Source organism: Colobus angolensis, unplaced genomic scaffold (genome assembly GCF_000951035.1).
Source record: "Colobus angolensis palliatus isolate OR3802 unplaced genomic scaffold, Cang.pa_1.0 Scaffold15, whole genome shotgun sequence".
In the NCBI taxonomy this organism is placed as follows: Eukaryota; Metazoa; Chordata; class Mammalia; order Primates; family Cercopithecidae; genus Colobus; species Colobus angolensis.
Genome location: NW_012114599.1, coordinates 16,445,689 through 16,465,442, shown reverse-complemented (window position 1 = coordinate 16,465,442; position 19,754 = coordinate 16,445,689). Strand labels below are relative to the sequence as shown.

The window sequence follows — 19,754 nt, the reverse complement described above, 5'->3', positions numbered from 1 at the left end:
TTTTTTTTTTGCATTTTCCTGTGTTGGTACGGCTGACTGACCCTCAGCAAACTTTGTTCATACTGAGCATATTAGATGGTTCTACCTTACTTAGTCAATTCACTGATGGTCTACTGGTAACACCAAATCCTGGCTTAGGTCTCAGGAGGATATTTGTAAAGCAGTGTTATACTTTTTGGCAATGATTCTAGAGTGAAGTAACACACAACATTCTATTTCATGGGGCCTCAAGGAGGCACTGCTAAATTACATTACAAAGGCATTTGACTCATAATATGATTTCATTCAGTATAATCTATTACAATTACTATTGAGAGAAGGGCTTAATTTCGCTCCCTTTGTAATATTGATGGTCAGTAAAATGAAATCAAACTTGCTCACATTACATATGTACATTCAGTTTTCCTAGACCCTTAAAGCTTTTTGATTTTGTTTTCCTAAAGTTTTTCAAAAGGAGCCCATTTAGCATCTAATTGCTTGTGCCTTCCACAGTGTTCTTACAGTCTAATGTCTTCTCAGTTTACAAAGCACTTTTAAAATTAAAGTGGTTAATAACTAGAATTACATTATTTCCTTCAACTAAGTGAACTAATGTCCTGAAACAACTTTTACTAATGTGCACTCAGTAACAAAGAACCAACTGTATACATGTTAATTTGAGGAGCTTTCAAATAATTGCCTTCAAAGCTGTTTTTTTTTCCTCCTCTCTAGTGCTGCTGCAATTATCTTTTCAAAGGAATGATTTATTACATATACACACCCGGAGCTCCAAAACAGCCTTGCTACCCTCAGCATTATGGAATTGTTATCATTTGCTTCATTTATCATAACAAACAATACAGTTATATGCTCTGATGGATCTAGAGTGGCATTTGTCATTTGATTATTTTGCTATAAAGGTTTGATGTAGAACTAGAATTAAATGATACAATACCTTGCAGAAATAATATTAAGAGCTCCTATGTCTGTACTGCTTTTCTTTAATACTCAGTCCTTCCCTGAGTGGAAATACTGAGTACTCTCTTTTGTCCATATTTTGCCATAAGTAGGTTCTTAAAAAGTTAGATGTAAATCTAAGTTTCAGAAATAGAACCTGGGTCTGAAAGTACTTAGGGAATCAGTCAGTTGAGTGAAATATTTTATTAAAAGCAAATACCTCTTTTGACATACTAAAATCACTTACCAGTTTCAGTTTACAAGGATAAAATCAACTTAGTATTGTTTTCTACATTTTTAGCATGTACTGTGGGCAATACTGCAGTACCTCAGCACGTGCTAAAATGTAATTAAAAGACATCTATGATTTTATAGTTCAGTGTATGTATATTCCTTTTTCATAGATCATCTTGAAGACTTTTTAAATGACTCAGTATTCCACAAAGATTAATTGCTGGGGTACTCCATGCTATAGACTGAAGTATGTGTGATGAGTGATGGCTAAGACATTGTTCCTGCCCTTGGAATTTAGTGTAATGAAATCAGTTTGAGTGAGCAGGATGCAATTTACTTTATTTACTCTTCAAACTAGCTGAATTTTAGCTGACTCCATATGAGCCCATTAAAGGAAATAGGAAAGAGCTAGCCACATAATTTTCTTTCAGCGTCATTCTATTATACTCATTCTGCTTTAATAAAATAAATTTATGAAACCGATACATTGAGGCAGAAGAATGCTCATTACCAAAACTTTCAGTGTAGCCTCCTTTTAGATAAAAAGTTCCTCGGAGTGCATCGGAAATCACATTTTATTTGGACTAAAGAAAAGATAATGTACATATTTTCAGGGGGCATATCTGTTATTAAATGAGACTCAACAGTCTTTATCAATATTCTGCATAAGGAGTTTTTGGTTGTAAAGCACTTGTCTGCACTGTAGCTTGCATTTCAGACCCCTTAATGACTACCAAAAAAATATTGAGTGTGAACTGCAGTACTGTGAACAGATAAAGGAAGATTGGTTTTCGAATGCTTTGAGAACACTAGGTAAATGAGGACTCGAAAGTGCAGGTGAGACCCCCAAGAAAGCCTGCCTGGCTGGAGAAAAGAATGTGTCTTGTAGCATAGTGCTGGATTAAAACAGACAGGTACGATGAGATGAAATGATTGAGAATTTTAGGGCAAAGCTCTTGTGATTAATGGCATGCACCGTTTGCATTATTCTCATCTAGAGAATATTTGTGTTCAAATCAGTGGCTTCAATTAGTTTCTTAGCAAACAAACATTAAAATTTTTAACTGGGTTTGTTTGCGTGCGATTAATTATGGGCTTTGTGATATGTACTGGGAAAACAATTACTGGATTTGTTCTGCTTTTAACATAATGTTAAAGAAAAATATTTATAACATTTGTTAAAGAACAGTAAGGCAGACTTTATTCAGGTAACTGTTGTAACAGGTATAAGGACTACTGCAGTGAAGTTTTGGGGTAGGGGAGAGAGATTGGGCTCAACTGTGAAAATAAGGAAAAGTAAAAATTTATCACCAAGGAGTGAGGGTGAGGGTGTGGTATCAGTGGATGAAAAATTACCAAGAGGACATATCAGGGGTAAGGGGGGATTCTGGCTAAACCAACCTAGGAGGGTATTCTTGCTGAAGGCAGATCAGGGTGACCAGACATTACCTAGGGGTTGGTGGAAGATGAGGAACCCAATCAGATATCCAGCATGGGGGATTCTGGCTGAACTAACTTAACAGGATTCTAGCTAAAACTGGACAATGCAGAGACAAATACAGAAGCATGCATGAAGTTAGAGCCTGGTTGAGAAGAGGGTTCAGAGGAGCCTTACTAGAGTTTGATCAAGGAGAGCATCTTTGCCAATGGAACACTGAAAGGCCATTATGGCAACCTCTTGGAAGTTTGGAAGAAAATGGATTTATGGCTTAGACCAGAGTCATTATTTTACAGGTATTGTCAAAGGTATACACCTTTGACCTATTTCCTTGATGGAAATAAAGCCTTTTTCCCCTCATATACCTAATAATTAAATGAATTTACTGTCATTTTTCTGATGGCAGTATTTCTTGTATCCTGTGCTTGTTTTCTGCATTTGTTTCTTATTTTGGGGAGGATTTGCCAAATAAAATCCAGAATACACAGTTAAATTTGAATTTCAGATGAACAACAAATAACGTTTTTAAAGTAAGTACATCCCAAATTATTTAATTGAAAATTAAATTTGACTGCTATCTTGTATTTTTATCTGGTTAACCTATATTTTGAGGTTATATTCTTTAACAGATCCTTTAGTGAGGGTCACTAAAGTATATACTTTGTGTGTCTGAAAATATCTTTATTTTGCACTCGTTTTATAATGAGACTACTCTTGTGTACAATTCCAGGTTGGCAGTTGTTTTCTAGTGGTGCTTGACTACATTATACCAATGTCTTCTGACTTCTGTGTTTTGACACCTCTTCCTTTGCAGATAATGTCTTTCTCTCTTTTGAGATAATCTCCTAATTCCTTATGTTCTGTAGTTTTATCATGATGTGTCTATATTTAGATTTATCTTTATTTTACTCAGAGTGTAATATCAATCTGAAAACTCATGTCTTTCCTCAAATTTGAAAAGTGTTCACCTATTACGTCTTCAAATATTGCTTTCCACCATGCTTTTCTGCTGAAACTCTCATTAAACAAAAGTTGGAGTCTGGTTTTCATGGCTCTTAAAGAATCTTTTGTCTTTTTATTCTCTTTTTTGCTGTATTTTGAATGGTTATCTCAGTTCCATTTTCCAATTTTCTAATTTCTGCTTTACTATGCCCATCTAGGCTTTATCCCATTTGTTACATTTTTAAGACTGTTTTTCATTTCCAACGTTTCTAATAAATTATTGTTCATAGCTACCTGTTCTTGTTTTATATTCTTTAAGTATTCATTTAACTGGTTAAGGCATGCTGAAAATCTTCGTAAAATTATTCTCATCTAGAGAATATTTGTGTTCAAATCAGTGGCTTCAATTAGTTTCTTAGCAAGCAAGCATTAAAATTTTTAACTGAGTTTATAAGCTTACTTTGAATCAGAAGTTTATTTTCATCCTCCCCACCGTTTTCCTTTTTCTGTCTAGCAATTTTATGGAAATTTCCACTTGGAGTCTGGGGCCTGTTGGTCTAGAGCTAGATTATAATGGTGGCTTCTGACCCATGGAGCTTTTCTTTTTATGATATTGTTTGCATGGGAATGTTATAATTTTCCTTTTTCTAATATTAGTAAATTTACTTTTTGTTCATGATTGCCTTACACAACTTTACAATCTACTTACTTATATATTTTGCTAACTTTTGTTTGTTTGTGTTAACTTTTGTTGAATGACTACTTAGTGGAGCCGTTGTGTTAAGTGCATTGGATACAGCCTTGTGAGATAAGTAGTGGTGTCTGTGTGTGTATGTGTGTAGCTCCCTCTTTTCCAGAGCTAATCACTGCCCTTTCAACTTCAGATCAATTTTATCTTATGAAATTTCAAGTAATTCAGTAAGTGTTTTCTTTAGTGTCTGGCTTCTTTCACTCAACAGTATAGGGCCAGTACAATTTTTATTTTTAGAGTTCTGCCTTGTAAAGTGAAAATATTTGTTGATGTTTTTATTTAAATGCTTTTTCCCCTCTTTCATCTTATTCTTCTCTGACTTCTCTGCTTAGGCACTATTGCCCCAAAGTTACAGCTTTGTCTCTAAAGTTGCCTTCAGTTGCATTATCATAAGTGAGTTGCTACATTTATTTCTTTCTAGAAGGTTTTTGGGAATATATAAGAGACTGATGTGGGCATAAAGATGAAACTTAGATGAGATTAGGCACATTCAGGGTGGTATGGTTGTAGACACAAGCATTCCTGTACACCAATAATAGACAAACAGAGAGCCAAATCATGAGTGAACTCCCATTCACAATTGCTACAAAGAGAATAAAATACCTAGGAATACAACTTATAAGAGATGTGGGCCGGGCGCGGTGGCTCAAGCCTGTAATCCCAGCACTTTGGGAGGCCGAGACGGGCGGATCATGAGGTCAGGAGATTGAGACCATCCTGGCTAACACGGTGAAACCCCGTCTCTACTAAAAAATACAAAAAACTAGCCGGGCGTGGTGGCGGGCGCCTGTAGTCCCAGCTACTCAGGAGGCTGAGGCAGGAGAATGGCGTGAACCCGGGAGGCGGAGCTTGCAGTGAGCTGAGATCTGGCCACTGCACTCCAGCCTGGGCGACAGAGCAAGACTCCGTCTCAAAAAAAAAAAAAGAGAGAGATATGAGGGACCTCTTCAAGGAGAACTAGAAACCACTGCTCAAAGAAATAAGAGAGGACACAAACAAATGGAACATCTTTCCATGCTCATGGACAGGAAGAATCAATATAGTGAAAACGGCCATACTGCCAAAAGTAATTTATAGATTCAGTGCCATCCGCATCAAGCTACCATTGACTTTCTTCACAGAATTAGAAAAAAACTACTTTAAATTTCATATGGAACCAAAAAAAAGAGCCTGTATAGCCAAGACACTCTTAAGCAAAAAGAACAAAGCTGGAGGCATCATGCCACCTGACTTCAAACTATACTACAAGTCTACAGTAGCCAAAACAGCATGAAACTGGTACCAAAACAGATACATACAGACCAGTGGAACAGAACAGAGCCCTCAGAAATAACACCACACATCTACGACCATCTGATCTTTGACAAATCTGACAAAAACAAGCAATAGGGAAAGAATTCCCTATTTAATAAATGGTATTGGGGCCGGGCGCGGTGGCTCAAGCCTGTAATCCCAGCACTTTGGGAGGCCGAGACGGGTGGATCACGAGGTCGGGAGATCGAGACGATCCTGAGCTACACGGTGAAACCCCGTCTCTACTAAATACAAAAAACTAGCCGGGCGAGATGGCGGGCGCCTGTAGTCCCAGCTACTCGGGAGGCTGAGGCAGGAGAATGGCGTAAACCCGGGAGGCGGAGTTTGCAGTGAGCCGACATCCGGCCACTGCACTCCAGCCTGGGCGACAGAGCTAGACTCCGTCTCCAAAAAAAATAAAAAATAAAAAAAAAATGGTATTGGGAAAACTGGCTAACCATATGCAGAAAACAGTAACTGGACCCTTTCCTTACACCTTATACAAAAATTAACTGAAGATGAATAAAAGACTTAAATGTAAGACTAAAACCATAAAAACCCTAGAAGAAAACCTAGGCAATACCATTCAGGACATAGGCATGGGTAAAGACTTCATGACCAAAACACCAAAAGCAATGACAACAAGAGCCAGAATTGACAAATGGGATCTAATTAAACTAAAGAGCTTCTGCATAGCAAAATAAACTATCACCAGTGCAAACAGGCAACCTACAGAATGGGAGAACATTTTTGCAATCTATCCATCTGACATAGGGCTAATATCCAGAATCTACAAAGAACTTAAATTTACAAGAAAAAAATCAAACAACTCCATCAAAAAGTAGGCAAAGGATATGAACAGACACTTCTCAAAAGAAGACATTTATGCAGCCAACAAACATGGAAAAAAGCTCATCATCACTGGTCATTAGAGAAATGCAAATCAAAACCACAATAAGATACCATCTCACGTCAGTTAGAATTGTGATCATTAAAAAGTCAGGAAACAACAGATGCTGGTGGAGAGGATGTGGAGAAATAGGAATGCTTTTACACTGTTGGCGGGAGTGTAAATTAGTTCAACCATTGTGGAAGACAGTGTGGCGATTCCTTAAGGATCTAGAACTAGAAATACCATTTGACCCAGCAATCCCATTACTGGGTATATACCCAAAGGATTGTAAATCATTCTACTATAAAGACACATGCACATGTATGTTTGTTGCAGCACTGTTCACAATAGCAAAGACTTGGAACCAACCCAAATGCCCATCAATGTTAGACTGGATAAAGAAAATGTAACACATACACGCCATGGAATTCTATGCAGCCTTAAAAGCGGATGTGTTCACGTCCTTTGCAGGGGCATGGATGAAGCTGGAAACCATCATTCTCAGCAAACTAATGCAGGAACAGAAAACCAAATACCACATGTTTCACTCAGTGGGAGTTGAACAGTGAGATTACACGGACACAGGGAGGCGAACACCAGGGCCTGTCAGGAGGTGGGGGACTAGGGGAGGGATGGCATTAGGAGAAATACCTAATGTAGATGACAGGTTGATGGGTGCAGCAAACCACCATGGTACGTGTATGCCTATGTAACAAACCTGCACATTCTGCGCATGTATCCCAGAACTTAAAGTATAATAATAAAAAAAAAAGAGATGAAACTTAGAATCTATTGTTCTTGGTATATGTTTTGGAAATAATAGTAGAAAACCAGCAGGTAAGAACTAAGACTGCAGTCAACCAAACTTGATAATTCAGTTCTTCAAAACACTTAGAAATGTTTAATGTTCCTTTTGTTTAGCCTACCAGAGGTTAGTCATAATTTTCTGTTGTATTTTCATTTAATCTCAGAAACTGTCATGTACTTAGTATGATGCCAGATCATGTTTTACAATGGTCAATGGCTCAGAGGGAACTGATTGATAATTTACTGATTTGAAGGTGTTAACTGTCCTGGACTACTGCTACACTTTCTAGTTTAAATATGCACAGTATTTTCAGTAAGAATTTAAACAGCTTTTGATCTGGACCTGACCACCCTATTTCAGCATTTGCAAATCAAATTGGTACCCATTCCTGTGCATTTTAGAATTATTTTTCTGGTGTGTCCTCTTACTACGCTGGCATAGGATTCAAAAAGGAAATGTGTTTATTTAATTAACTCTTCCTCAGGAAAGACAGTAGTGAAGTGAGTCATTAGCACATTGTATTTTTCAATAGCTCTTTGGCCTTAATCTCTGTGGCTATAAAATGAATGGGAAGATGCCTACTGTATTATGAGTGATGAAGAAAGCCCATGATGGATTCGTGTGACTGTGAATATTTCAAGGAGAAGTTAATGCAGTGCCTGTAGACTACAGTCATGAATCCAAGACTAACAGAGTATGTGTTACTAGCAGCGTCTTCCATGTGTAGCACACATGTGTCAAGAAATAAATACAAGCTGTTCTCTGGGCTCTGATAATTCCTTTATCATGTTCCCCGAAGACAGAAGAATTGGAAGGAAAGGAGTTGCTGCCACAGTGGTTTGACTTTTTTCAGTGAGTCCAGTGATTGAATCCAGCCTATGGTGGATGATCATTTTATAATCACGGGACAGTTACAGGGTTGTGGGTAGGCTTTAGCAGCAGTGGGGCCTAGATAGAGGCAAATATAATCACGAAGAGACTCATACAATAGTCTTTGAAGCTGGCCCCAGAGAGCAACATTTCACAAAATGTTTCCACAGACCACCAGTTCAGAGGGATGTTAATAGATTGTGTGTTTAAAAGGGTCCCACAGCCAAATGTGTAGAAAAACCAAGTTAAACACAGAAAAAACAAGAGATTTTGCCAAAGGACTCCTCGGGTTTTAAATATGCTTGTGAATAGAGAATAGGCAGTATTTCTCAAACATATTTGGCTGCAGAACCCCTGTTTTAGCAGAGGTCTCACAAAGTCTGTGTTTTGTGTAAAATACCTTGGGTAAAATTGCTGTAGAACATTGGTTTTCAAATATTTTTTCTTTACTTCTCTCCTAGAATAATTTTGAAAAAGTTAGGTGTTCACACATCTTTAAGCCGACATCTACATTTTAATTAAAAAGTTAAGTGGATACAATAGGTTAATTTCTGGCACATTTATATTGTATGTGTGCATTAAATATTTTCATCAAAACTTTGGAGCTGCAGAATTGGTTCATGCCATTGACAAACAGTCTCTGCCAGTTAACCTAACTGGTAAAGCCAGATCTTCTTATGAAGCACATCAGACTCATTATCTTTCCTGTGACTCTATCCTGGGGTTGATATATTTGTGAATTATTCGTTCATTCTGTGCCTGTGAGAATTTTACCTTTCAAGACAGTGTACTTAGAAAGGCCTAGAAAGATTCTGGATTGACAAGATGTCAATCCAGATCTCAGGGATCTTGACTTGGTCAAGAACAAGAAGGCCCTGACGAAAGGGGAAGATAGGAAAGGAAGATTGGCAGATACATTCTTAGGCAGATCGCTTCAAAAAGAAACAGCTGAAGGCTGAAGATCTATAGATTAGTTCCCTTAAAAGTATCCAAGCCTGTGTGTACCCTATAGAATATCTTCATGTTCCTTCATGGGTATGTGTACCCAGTGCAAAGTTGTTCTTTGAAAGTTTAAGAAATATATGTATTGTCTTAAAGTGAACTCCTCTACCTAAAGTATTTATTAAATTAAATAATTAAATAATTTTATTATTTATATTATATATATTATCTGTCTGGGATTATTATTTATTATCTGTGTGGGAAAAGTTTTTGTGTCAAGAGGTATTTTTCTGCTTTCAAGTGGAAGACGTACTGCTAATGTAATTCTATCATGAAATTTCTATTCACTAGCAAAAGCTGAACACATACAGGTGAATCTCCAGAAAGCTTCATATTTTCACACAGTAGAAAGATCCTCATGTCCTGTTCTTGCCTTGTCCTGACTCCTGTTGGACATGCCTCATTTCCTGTATGAACTTGCATCACTAAGAAGACAGTAAATTCTTACTCACTTCGTTAAACATACATACTTTTCCGTAGGAGAAGAGATACATAAAAATATATTTATTTCCCATAAGGGCACTTCTGCTATTCGTAATATATTATGCACCAAATGTCATACTGTATTTATTCCCTGGCATTTTCAGCCCTGGCAACTGGCAGATTGTTTTGAAGTTGGAGAATATTTAAACTACAAGTAACCTCAGGGATTATATAGTTCAGCCCCTCTGTGTTACAGGAGAGGACACCGAGATCAAGAGAAACTCAGAGACTTGCTCTGGGTAACATAACATTTTGTCCAGTTGGACCAAAAGGTAGATCTTAGTGGAACATTCCTTCTATTGTTTTCCCCCATCCTCTTCATCCTTTTTAGAAATACGGCCTTGGGCAAAATTATCTCTATAAAATAGAATAATTATTCTTTTACTGCTCACCATCCAGAATTGTTGTGAAGTTCCAGTGAGATACGGTGTGCTATAGAAATGTAAAGAACGAGGTAGAAGGAAGATGAAGGTCCTCACTTCATTGTCAGCCTATTGCTTCATTCCCCTGTACTGAAATATTTAGGCTGTTTTATGTTGGGTTGTTCATAGGGAGTCTCTTGTTATGCATGTATGCCTGATTACTCTAAATTTTTCTACTACCTGATTAATAGAAGCCCAGCCCTCTTATTTCTGTTGTATTAGGTTGAGCCATAGGACATTGCCAATATTTGACCATTTTAGAAGAAGAGCAGTTGTAGAAGAAAAGCAGTTTTGTATTCTTGAACTTCATCTGTGGGCTGAAGTATGTGGTAGGCTATACAGGCAGAGATACCTGTGAATGTTTTAAGTAAGTGGAAAAGTATGTAAAGCTCCTCCATGTTAGCAGTAGCTGCGTGGAATTTGCCCACTCTAGAGGAGCACTTGGGTCTGTATGAATTTCTTTCCTAGTTCCTGTTTCTATAAACTTGTAGACTGCCTGCCTGAACACAAAAGCTCAGGTGGGGATAGGGAATGGGTGACTGGCTGCATGTGGGTGCTGAGCCCCTTCAGCCATTTGTTTTGGCCTTCATTCTTTAACTCAGGAAGTTGCGCTGTAGGCAGTGGTTATACCACTTCTTCAAAGGACAGACTTCCACGGTTTTCCAGAGAAATTTGTCATCTATAGAGGGAGAATAAGGAATAAATTCGTGTGTTTTTCAAACTGAATATTAAAATACTTTTGATTTAGTTAGAATCCATTAAGGAAGGTTTGTTGACCCTTTAAAATACGAGACTCGACTCGGCCGGATGCAGTGGCTCACATACTTTGGGAGGCCGAGGTGGGTGGTTCACTTGAGGTCAGGAGTTCAAGACTAGGCTGGCCAACATGGTGAAACCCCGTCTCTACTAAAAATAAAAAAAAAATAAAAAAAGTTAGCCGGGCATGGTGGCACGTGCCTGTAATCCCAGCTACTCGGGAGACTGAGGCAGGAGAATCGCTTGAACCTGGGAGGCGAAGGTTGCAGTGACCGAGATAGTGCCGCTGTACTCCAACCTGTGCGACAGAATAAGATTCCATCTCAAATAAATAAATAAATAAAAATGAGACTCCTGAAATGCTATATTGTTATTTAATATTATTTAAAAATAAACTATATATAAAATGACAAATACTGTAATCAAGTTTTATTTGATTAAAGAAAGAAGATAGCTTTAGGCAATGAAGCCTAAATAGAATTCTGATTTACCATTTGCCCATCGCATTCCGTACAATTGTTAAGTCTAAATAGAATTATGGTTTACCATTCACCCATCATGTTACATACAGTTGTTAAGTCTAAATAGAATGCTGGTTTACCATTCACCTGTCACATTCCATACAGTTGTTAAACTTTGGCCTGATGATGTCTTCACTTGGAATGTTCTTCTCTCATCCAGATACAATGCATTCAGTTCAACCAATGCTTTGTTCTTAACGTGTTTGCGAGTCTCTGACATCCTTCAGTTTAATTTAGGAAGCTTGTGACTACCTGTCTAGGAAAATCACTTAGACAGTTGCTCCTGTTTCTTAATAATTAGAAAGATCTTATTAATTTGTTAATTTCTGAAGTCCTTTATTAAAATTATGGGGATAAGTTGTTTGTTGGCTGGGAAGGGGCACAAAGAACTTTCTGAGGTGATGGAAATGTTCTTAATCACTATCTGGGTGGTGGTAACACCACACGCGGATATGCAAAAATTCATCTAGTTGTATACTTAAGATTGATATACTCTAGTGTATATACATTAAATATAGGAAACAAATCCAATCTCTAATTTGTATTAGTTCAGGAAATATAAAAAAATAGAGGAACCAAGGCAGTTGAAGGAAATAGTTTTTCTGGAAACTGTGAGAACGTGTCACAAAGGAAGGCCGAGGCTTCCTGGGTTCCTTGGGCCAAAATCAGGGGAAGAGTTGGTGCCAGTGCCAGTGGCACAAGATGATTAAAACAGTCGTAACAGGAAGAGTCTTACATGATTCTTCTTTGTGGATTTTTCTGTTTCTTACTGTCTATACCCAATAGGTTTGCTCGGTCATTTTTGTTTGTTTTCTTCAGTCTGAATTCCTGTCCTTCATTCCCATGGCATCAGGGTCAAGGCAGTGAGCAGTGTGGAGAGTCAAAGAAGGGGCATTGGAAGAGGGTACTAGGCACTGGCTGTAAATCAGGTATTTATAAGTCTGGGGGGAAACCTCTACTTTAGCCTGGCAGCCAGCTGCAACGCTGAGATGGTGCTGTTACAGAAACCACCTAGCAAGGGAAAATTCTGGGTCCTCAATCTTATCATGGAATGTGTAGTGGTGCGGCCAGTGAACAGGAGTACAGGCCATTCAGAGGAAGAGGAATGCTAATAATCATACCCTAATGAGGATGAGAGGGGAAACAGAAGAGTGGAAATTTTGTCCAGCCTTCTTGACCACAACTGGCTGGTTACCCAAACTTGAGGTTTTACTTGGGACATATAATAGGGCTTCACTTGTACCATGTAAGCTCCAACTGGACTTGGCACTCTTCCTGGTCCTTCGTGGTGGTTTTCTTAAAAAGAATGAGTTTTGGGGGAATATTTTCAGTTACATGCTGTACATGAATGTGCATTCTAGAACAACACACACTTCAATAAGTAATGAGATGGTGAGGTGCTATACTGTGTGCCATACCAGGTGTCATCGAGCTGTACCAGTTTCCAGCTACGTGCAAGTTGGAACACCATAGAATTTATACAGTAAATATGCATTAACTTACCATTTGAATGTCATGGAAGGTATCATATTTTATCACTGAAATTAACTTAAAAATTGCATGTTCTGGGTAAAATATGTACATATAGATCACGATGCCTACTTAGAACATGAAATATTCATGTTCAAATAATGTTGATATTTGCTCAAATAATGATTGAGGACTATATTTCTTTTTATGTGATGATCCTGATAATGTTTTGCTACCATTGTATCCAACTTTTTGATTTTCAATTAATTACCTTTGCAAGTGACTATATAATCTTTCTTTGTAAAATCACTTCATTTATATCCCTCCTCTTTCAGATCACTTTGATTCTCCCCTGGATCTCCATATGCAGAGTATCTTAAGTGTCAATTTGTAGCAGTGATTGCCTCTTTCACTCTCTTTCTGAATCTTCTGCTGCTGCCAGGTATTTCTACTTGGGTATCCCAGTGTGGCCTTGAACTATAAAGCTGAACTCCTCATCTTCCTGCCTTCTTTCTTCCTCAGAACTCTTCTGCAAAACCAACTGTGATTTTTTTTCCTTTTTTCTTAGATTAGAAGCCTCCCAGACATCCTTGACTCCTTTCTCTTACTTTCTCATGGTGTGTAGTCCAGTCAAGCACCATGCATAGTCAATTGGTCTTAAAAAAAAAAAAAAAAAGATTTGTCCATTCTTTATCTTCCTGATTGTTCTCAGTGTCACCAGTCTGGCTGTCACCAACCTCATACTTGCATGACCCCTTCAAGTAATCAGACTTTTAATCTCTTCTGTCTCTTCTCACCAATCCATGTGTTGGCCAGGTGAATTTTCCTAGAGTCTGTCTTTGAGTCTGTCTTTCTCCTGCTCACAAACCTTTAGTATAGCTCCCTGTTCTCAATGAAACTGAATCCAAATGCAGCCTGAATTTTACCGGCTCTGTTTCCAACTATTTACCTTCCTGAATCTTCTTTTCCAGCCAGTGGTTTGACTCATTATTTCCTGAGCTTCCTTCCCCTGGCCACACTCTGTGCTCAAGCTCCAGTGTTTCCCACAGAAGTCATTCCTTCCCTTCCTTACCCATCCATCCAGCTCCTGCCCAGACATAAGCACTCTAAAGTCTTACCTCCTCCTCAGTGCCACAGTCTGCCCCACCTCCAGCTTCCTTCTGTGGCTTTTACTGTCTATATAGGCAATTTCATAATTTAACTTCTAACAGTTTATGACAGTTCTTTCTTGTGATGACTTGAATTGCTTTTCACTTCTTTAGTTTTTCAGATATTCATATGTACAGTTAGACTGTCAGTGCTTCCAGAGTGAGAATCTTTGCCTTACCTATATGCTCCGTAATGCCTAACATAAACTAACACTAAAGCGAAAATTCTGTGAAGGCCAGAATTTTTATCCGTTTTTTTTTTTCACTAGTAAATCCTTAGCACCTGGCATGTAGTAAGTAGGTAATAAATATTTACTATATAAATGGTAAATGTTCAATAAATGTTAATTGATTTAATATTATTCACACCTGCTACATCCTTTTTTCACTATAACTAAAAGATTATTATAGTGAAAAAGGAAGTGAATGCAATGTATAGCCAGAATCTGCTCAATGGGGCCTGACCATTCCTTCTAAAGAATTGTGTTTTCCTGCAGATATTAATGAATGTCAGCTACAAGGTGTATGCCCTAATGGTGAGTGTTTGAATACCATGGGCAGCTATCGATGTACCTGCAAAATAGGATTTGGGCCGGATCCTACCTTTTCAAGTTGTGTTCGTAAGTAATAATCACTTTTTACTCCTATTTTGGATTAATTGTCTTTGGGGTTTTCCCAAAAGAACAGAAATGCTCAGTGGCCAACTGAATGCTTGTAAATATGTGGAAAAGCTTATTAATTAAAATGACAAGTGGGGGGGCCACCTGACGTAGTAAAATAAATCTCTATCATGGAACCTTCTCTAAAATGCATTTTTATTGTGGTGATAAAAATATAGTAGCTAAAACTCAGAATAGAGACTCAGCCCACTGAGGAAATACGCTTTGATGGGAAGAAAAGAGGGAATTAAAATGGACATAACAACCTTTTTTGGTACCTGAGAGATGACAGTAGGTTTTTCTGTCATAAATACAGTATTTTAAGGATTCTTTAGGTTGAATTAAACTGTGTCCCAGCTTCTGCCTCTAAGTATTTCAAATTCTGAGTCTCTGGACTCTACTTTAGTGAGGTTTCACTTCTTTCTCAATGGAAGAGTCTGGAAAATAGTTACCAAGTCCCTGTGTTTTAGATTTTCTAATTCAGTTCTGATTTCAGACATTGTCTTATTCTTTAAACCCACCAAAATGACCTTAAATTATACTGTTTTGCCTTAAAAATGTTTCTGACACTTTCCTTTGTTTCTGATAAGGGTAAAAATCGTTCATCAAACCACATGTTCTAATATTGGTTCTGAACTATAGTTTCACCAAAGAGATACTCCCTGTGCATGTAAAGTAATCCATGTAATCACTACAGATCATATGCCGTTAGAGAGGAATGGATTTTAGGTGTAAAGTTCTCAAATGCAGATTTGAGATTTTAAAATTGTCCTATTTTTAAAGTAATCATGCCCTGTCTTATTTTTAAAGTAGTCATGCCTATTATTACAAAAGTAATAATTACAAAAGCACTGCAAGCTTTTTTTGTTTTTTAAAGAGATGGGGTCTTGCTATGTTGCCTAGGCTGGACTCAAATCCTGGACTCAAGTGATCTCTGTTCAGCCTGCTGAGTAGCATGACTATAGACGTGGGCGTTGTAGCACTGCAGATTTTTAAAGGTTATATAGAGTTTAAGTGGACGCATGGCAGAAAACTATTAGGATAATTTTAAGAGCAATTGTGTATTAGTTTCTTCCCTGCAAGTTTTTTGTTTTTATCTGTCTGTCTGTCTATCTATCTGTCTAGCTAGCTAGCTATCTCTGAGATGAAGTTTCACATTTGTCACTGAGGCTGGAGTGCAATGGTGTGATCTCCACTCACTGCAACCTCCGTCTCCCGGGTTCAAACGATTCTCCTACCTCAGCCTCCCAAGTAGCTGGGATTACGGGCATATGCTACCACACCCAGCTAATTTTTGTATTTTTAGTAGAGACATGATTTTGCCATGTTGGTCAGGCTGGTCTTGAACTCCTGACCTCAGGTGATCCACCCGCCTCAGCCTCCCAAAGTGCTGGGATTACAGGTGTGAGCCACCATGCCAGGCCACTTTTATTTATTTTTTAATATGGCTTTGGTATATAATGAGCTGCATCTTTCTTGTCCCTAGTTTGAAATTTGCCATTTGGTTGACATGTTCTTCATGAGTATACTGCCATTCATTTTTAACCAAGCTTCTCTCTCTAACTCTGTGCCCTAAGGTGAGATATCTACATATCTCATAAATAAAATAAATAAAATAAAATAAGGTGATAAAGACAAATGTAGTAAAATAAAAATGACAGTCTCATTTATTACTTTTACGTGAGTTTGTTGAGTCTTTTGAAATGTTATTACTAATTACTACTCTTTTCCTTTAAAAACTGTCAACTGCAGATTAGGAAGTTTTACACGTAAGTCCTCTTTTCTGTGTTCTTTTACAGACAGTTTTGATCATGAAGCAGACAGACACCTAATTATAAGGTTTTCCTAACGGGTGGTAAAATTAGACCATAAAATTATGTTTGCACACAAGGTACCTTTGAAACTGATGCAAGGATTTGGAAATTTCAGGCCAAAAATCACATTGTTGATGATATCCAGATAACTTAGGGGATCATTTTTGGCTGATTTGAATTATATTGATAAAATATTTTAAATCATTTTATAATTTAAGCATAAAGATTGTAGAGTTTGGATATAGAGTTTGTTATGAATGCTTTTCCCCCTCTTTTATAATTTGACTTGTAGTCTGTTTACAGTTCTTATATTGAAGGTTGCTGATTAGGTAAACTTGCAGAATTTGTCACAAAATGCTCTGTGAAACTTTGACTAGATCTGATGTCTAGAGTTAAGGGCAGACATCCAGGTTTTAATAAGATTGTAGCAATCTGCCAATGAGATTTTTGAAACACTTGCATATTTCCTTAGCATATTTTCCCTGTCATTGCTCAAATAATTCTGAACTTATTAAACAACCATCCATTCTTATTTGAAAAATAAATAATTCAATTTTACGGTTCAGCTACAACAGCTGAAATGGTAAGTATTAAGAGACGTTTGTTGCTAGTTAAGTGTTCCAGTTGAGAGTTTGAAGTGAAAACCTGGGCTCTTTACCAGTGTTGAGTGAGAAGATTTATTCCTCTTTCCTCTGAATTTACCACATGTAACATCACAGAGACATATAGAGTTCCTTTAGGATTTGCGATTTGAACCAATCCAGTCTGATTTTCGGGTGAATTCTGTGAAGAACTTGATGGGGGAAGTCTGAAGACAGAAAGAATTAGGGAAGAAGGTGATACTTACAGAGTAAAGGAAAAAAATGGAAAGATAATGGTATTTTTGGTAGTCATAGGGAAGTAGCAGAAGGGGAATGGAGATCACACACACGCACGCGCATGCACACACACACACAGACACGTGCAGACACAGGCACTCAACACAGTGGTTGCTAAATGTCCGCTCTGGAGAGAGATAAAAGCAGCCAGGGATGAAGCCTGCAGGCAAATGGAGGATACTGATAACATTTGCTAAGACAGCATGAATTTAGGCCATATCCAGAGCATACAAGGCATGGCTGACTCTCTGAACCCCTGCACACGATTATGCCCAAGGAGCAACAGGAAGTGCTTTCTCCTCTTGAATGCACTGAACTGAGGTGAACCCCCCCAGAATTCCTTGGCTCCAGCCAAAGGTTGCAACAATTTCACTTTCTCTCCTTGCCTCTTGCCTTGGCTTAGCCAAGCTAAAAGGAAGAAAGTAGGCAAATGCTGGCATTTGCTGCCTCTGACCTCTATGTTTGAGGCTTAGGATGGTGTAGCAGCATTCTCCAGACCTGTTGCTACCTGATTTATGGGGAAAGATGGAAACTCAAGGACTTTCCAGAGCAAATTCAAGAAAAGTATCATAATCTTTGCGATGGAAGTAGGAAGACTTTCTGGCTTTCTGAACTCCTTCAGGAGCTTCAGAGCTCCATGATGAGTGCTGCTGAGAGTGTGTCCATAGGCTCAGTAAAAAGGCCCAGATAAAAGAATTCTGAGCCTGGGCTTTTGCTGTTTCATAGTATTCTTTACCTATGGACTTGGAGCTAGCTGACAGAAGTGGAGGGTTAGAGAGAAGACGTGCTCAGGAGCTTCTGCCGTAGTCCTGGAAGTCATGAGATAAAGGACAAATGCCTTTTAAAAGCCAGTCTTCATTAAGTACATCATTCATTTGTAATTTCTTGAGCGTCTTTATGAGAAATATACCATGCTTATCTTATACATTGGGAAATCAAAGCTAGGAAAGTTTAAGTAGCTTCTCACACAGCTAGTAGCTGAGAGTTGAGATTTAAAACAGGATTTGTGCCTCCAAATTTAGGGTTCTAGATCGGGGTTGGCAACTTATAGCCCATGGGCCAACTCTGTTTGTTTTTGTGAATGAAGTTTTATTGGAACACAGCCATGTCCATTCATTTACTTATTGTGTGATGCTGCTTTTGTATTACAACGACAGAGTTGAGAAGTTGCAACAGAAATCGTATGGCCCACAAAGCCTAAAATACTTATTATCTGACACTTGACAGAAAAAGTTTGCTGACGCTCAAGCTAATTAACACTGTCCAATAGAACTATCTGAGATGATGGAAATATTCTTTATCTGTGCCACCTCATACAGCAGCCACTAGTCATGTATGGCCTGTGTAACTGAGGAATTGAATTTTTACTTTTATTTAATGTAAATTTTATCCAAAGAGCAACATGTGGCTAGTGCCTAACATATTGAGTGTTGTAGCTTTGTATCCTTTTTAGCAAAGCCAAATGAGTAAATTACTGCTAGCTTTCCAGCTTTTCCCTTAAAATGGGCTTTCCTTCCAGACTTGATTTCTTTTTACCCTTGGTAACATTGTTCTCCAGAGCACCCTGGCTGGGAGCCTGTGTCATCTTGGACTCTTTTATATCTTTTGGTTTCAAAGGATGTCATTTAGGCTTCATAATTTATCTTATGCCTGTTCTTTTCTTTCTACCTCCTCTGTGGCCATCTCAGATTAGGCCCCTAGCCTCCCTCACTTGGAGGTCTCATGGCACCGTGGCCCAGAGGTGAGACAGATCTGTACAAACTGCTTGCTCCCAGATTATTACAGTAATAGTGAAAACCAGGACAATAATAATTTTTATTGCAAACGTCATAAATGCCATGCACTGTGCTAAGCACTTTATGTGAATTATCCCATATAATACTCACAAAATCTCTATTGGATTTGTACTGTTATTTTTCCTAATTTAGAAATGAAGGAATTGAGGCACAGAGGGGTTAGGGATCTTTCCAACAGTCAGACAGCCTATAAAGGGTAGAGCCCACATTTGGAACTGGATCTGTCTCACTCCACAAGCTGAACCTTTAATCAGGAGAAGGTAAACAGTCCAAAATGCCAGGAGTAAGTCATTTATTTAAGGAGAACTGATATTTTAATCTCGCCTGCCACACTATAGATATAGAATAAGTGACCTAACTGCAATGGCCTTGAATTACTGTTTCTTTTATTTTGGTTCTCCACAAATTGTGGTGGTTTTGTTTTATTTGTTTGTTCTGTTTTGTTTTGTTTTTTGAGAGGAAGTCTTGCTCTGCTGCCCAGGCTGGTGTGCAGTGGAGCGATCTTGGCTCACTGCAACCTCTGCCTCCTGGGTTCAAGTGATTGTCCTACCTCAGCCGCCTGAGTAGCTGAGATTACAGGTGTGTGCCACCACACCTGGCTAATTTTTGTATTTTTAGTAGAGATGGGGTTTCACCATGTT

At 38.2% G+C, this 19,754-nt stretch overlaps 1 protein-coding gene across 1 annotated transcript in view; it reads left to right on the top strand.

The window, feature by feature from the left end:
• Positions 1 to 19,754, top strand: part of LTBP1 (latent transforming growth factor beta binding protein 1) — a 282,394-nt gene that overhangs the window by 100,041 nt on the left and 162,599 nt on the right. Inside the window, 1 exon segment of the mRNA XM_011935989.1 lies at positions 14,464 to 14,586. Within this exon segment, the coding sequence (XP_011791379.1) occupies positions 14,464 to 14,586 (123 nt within the window).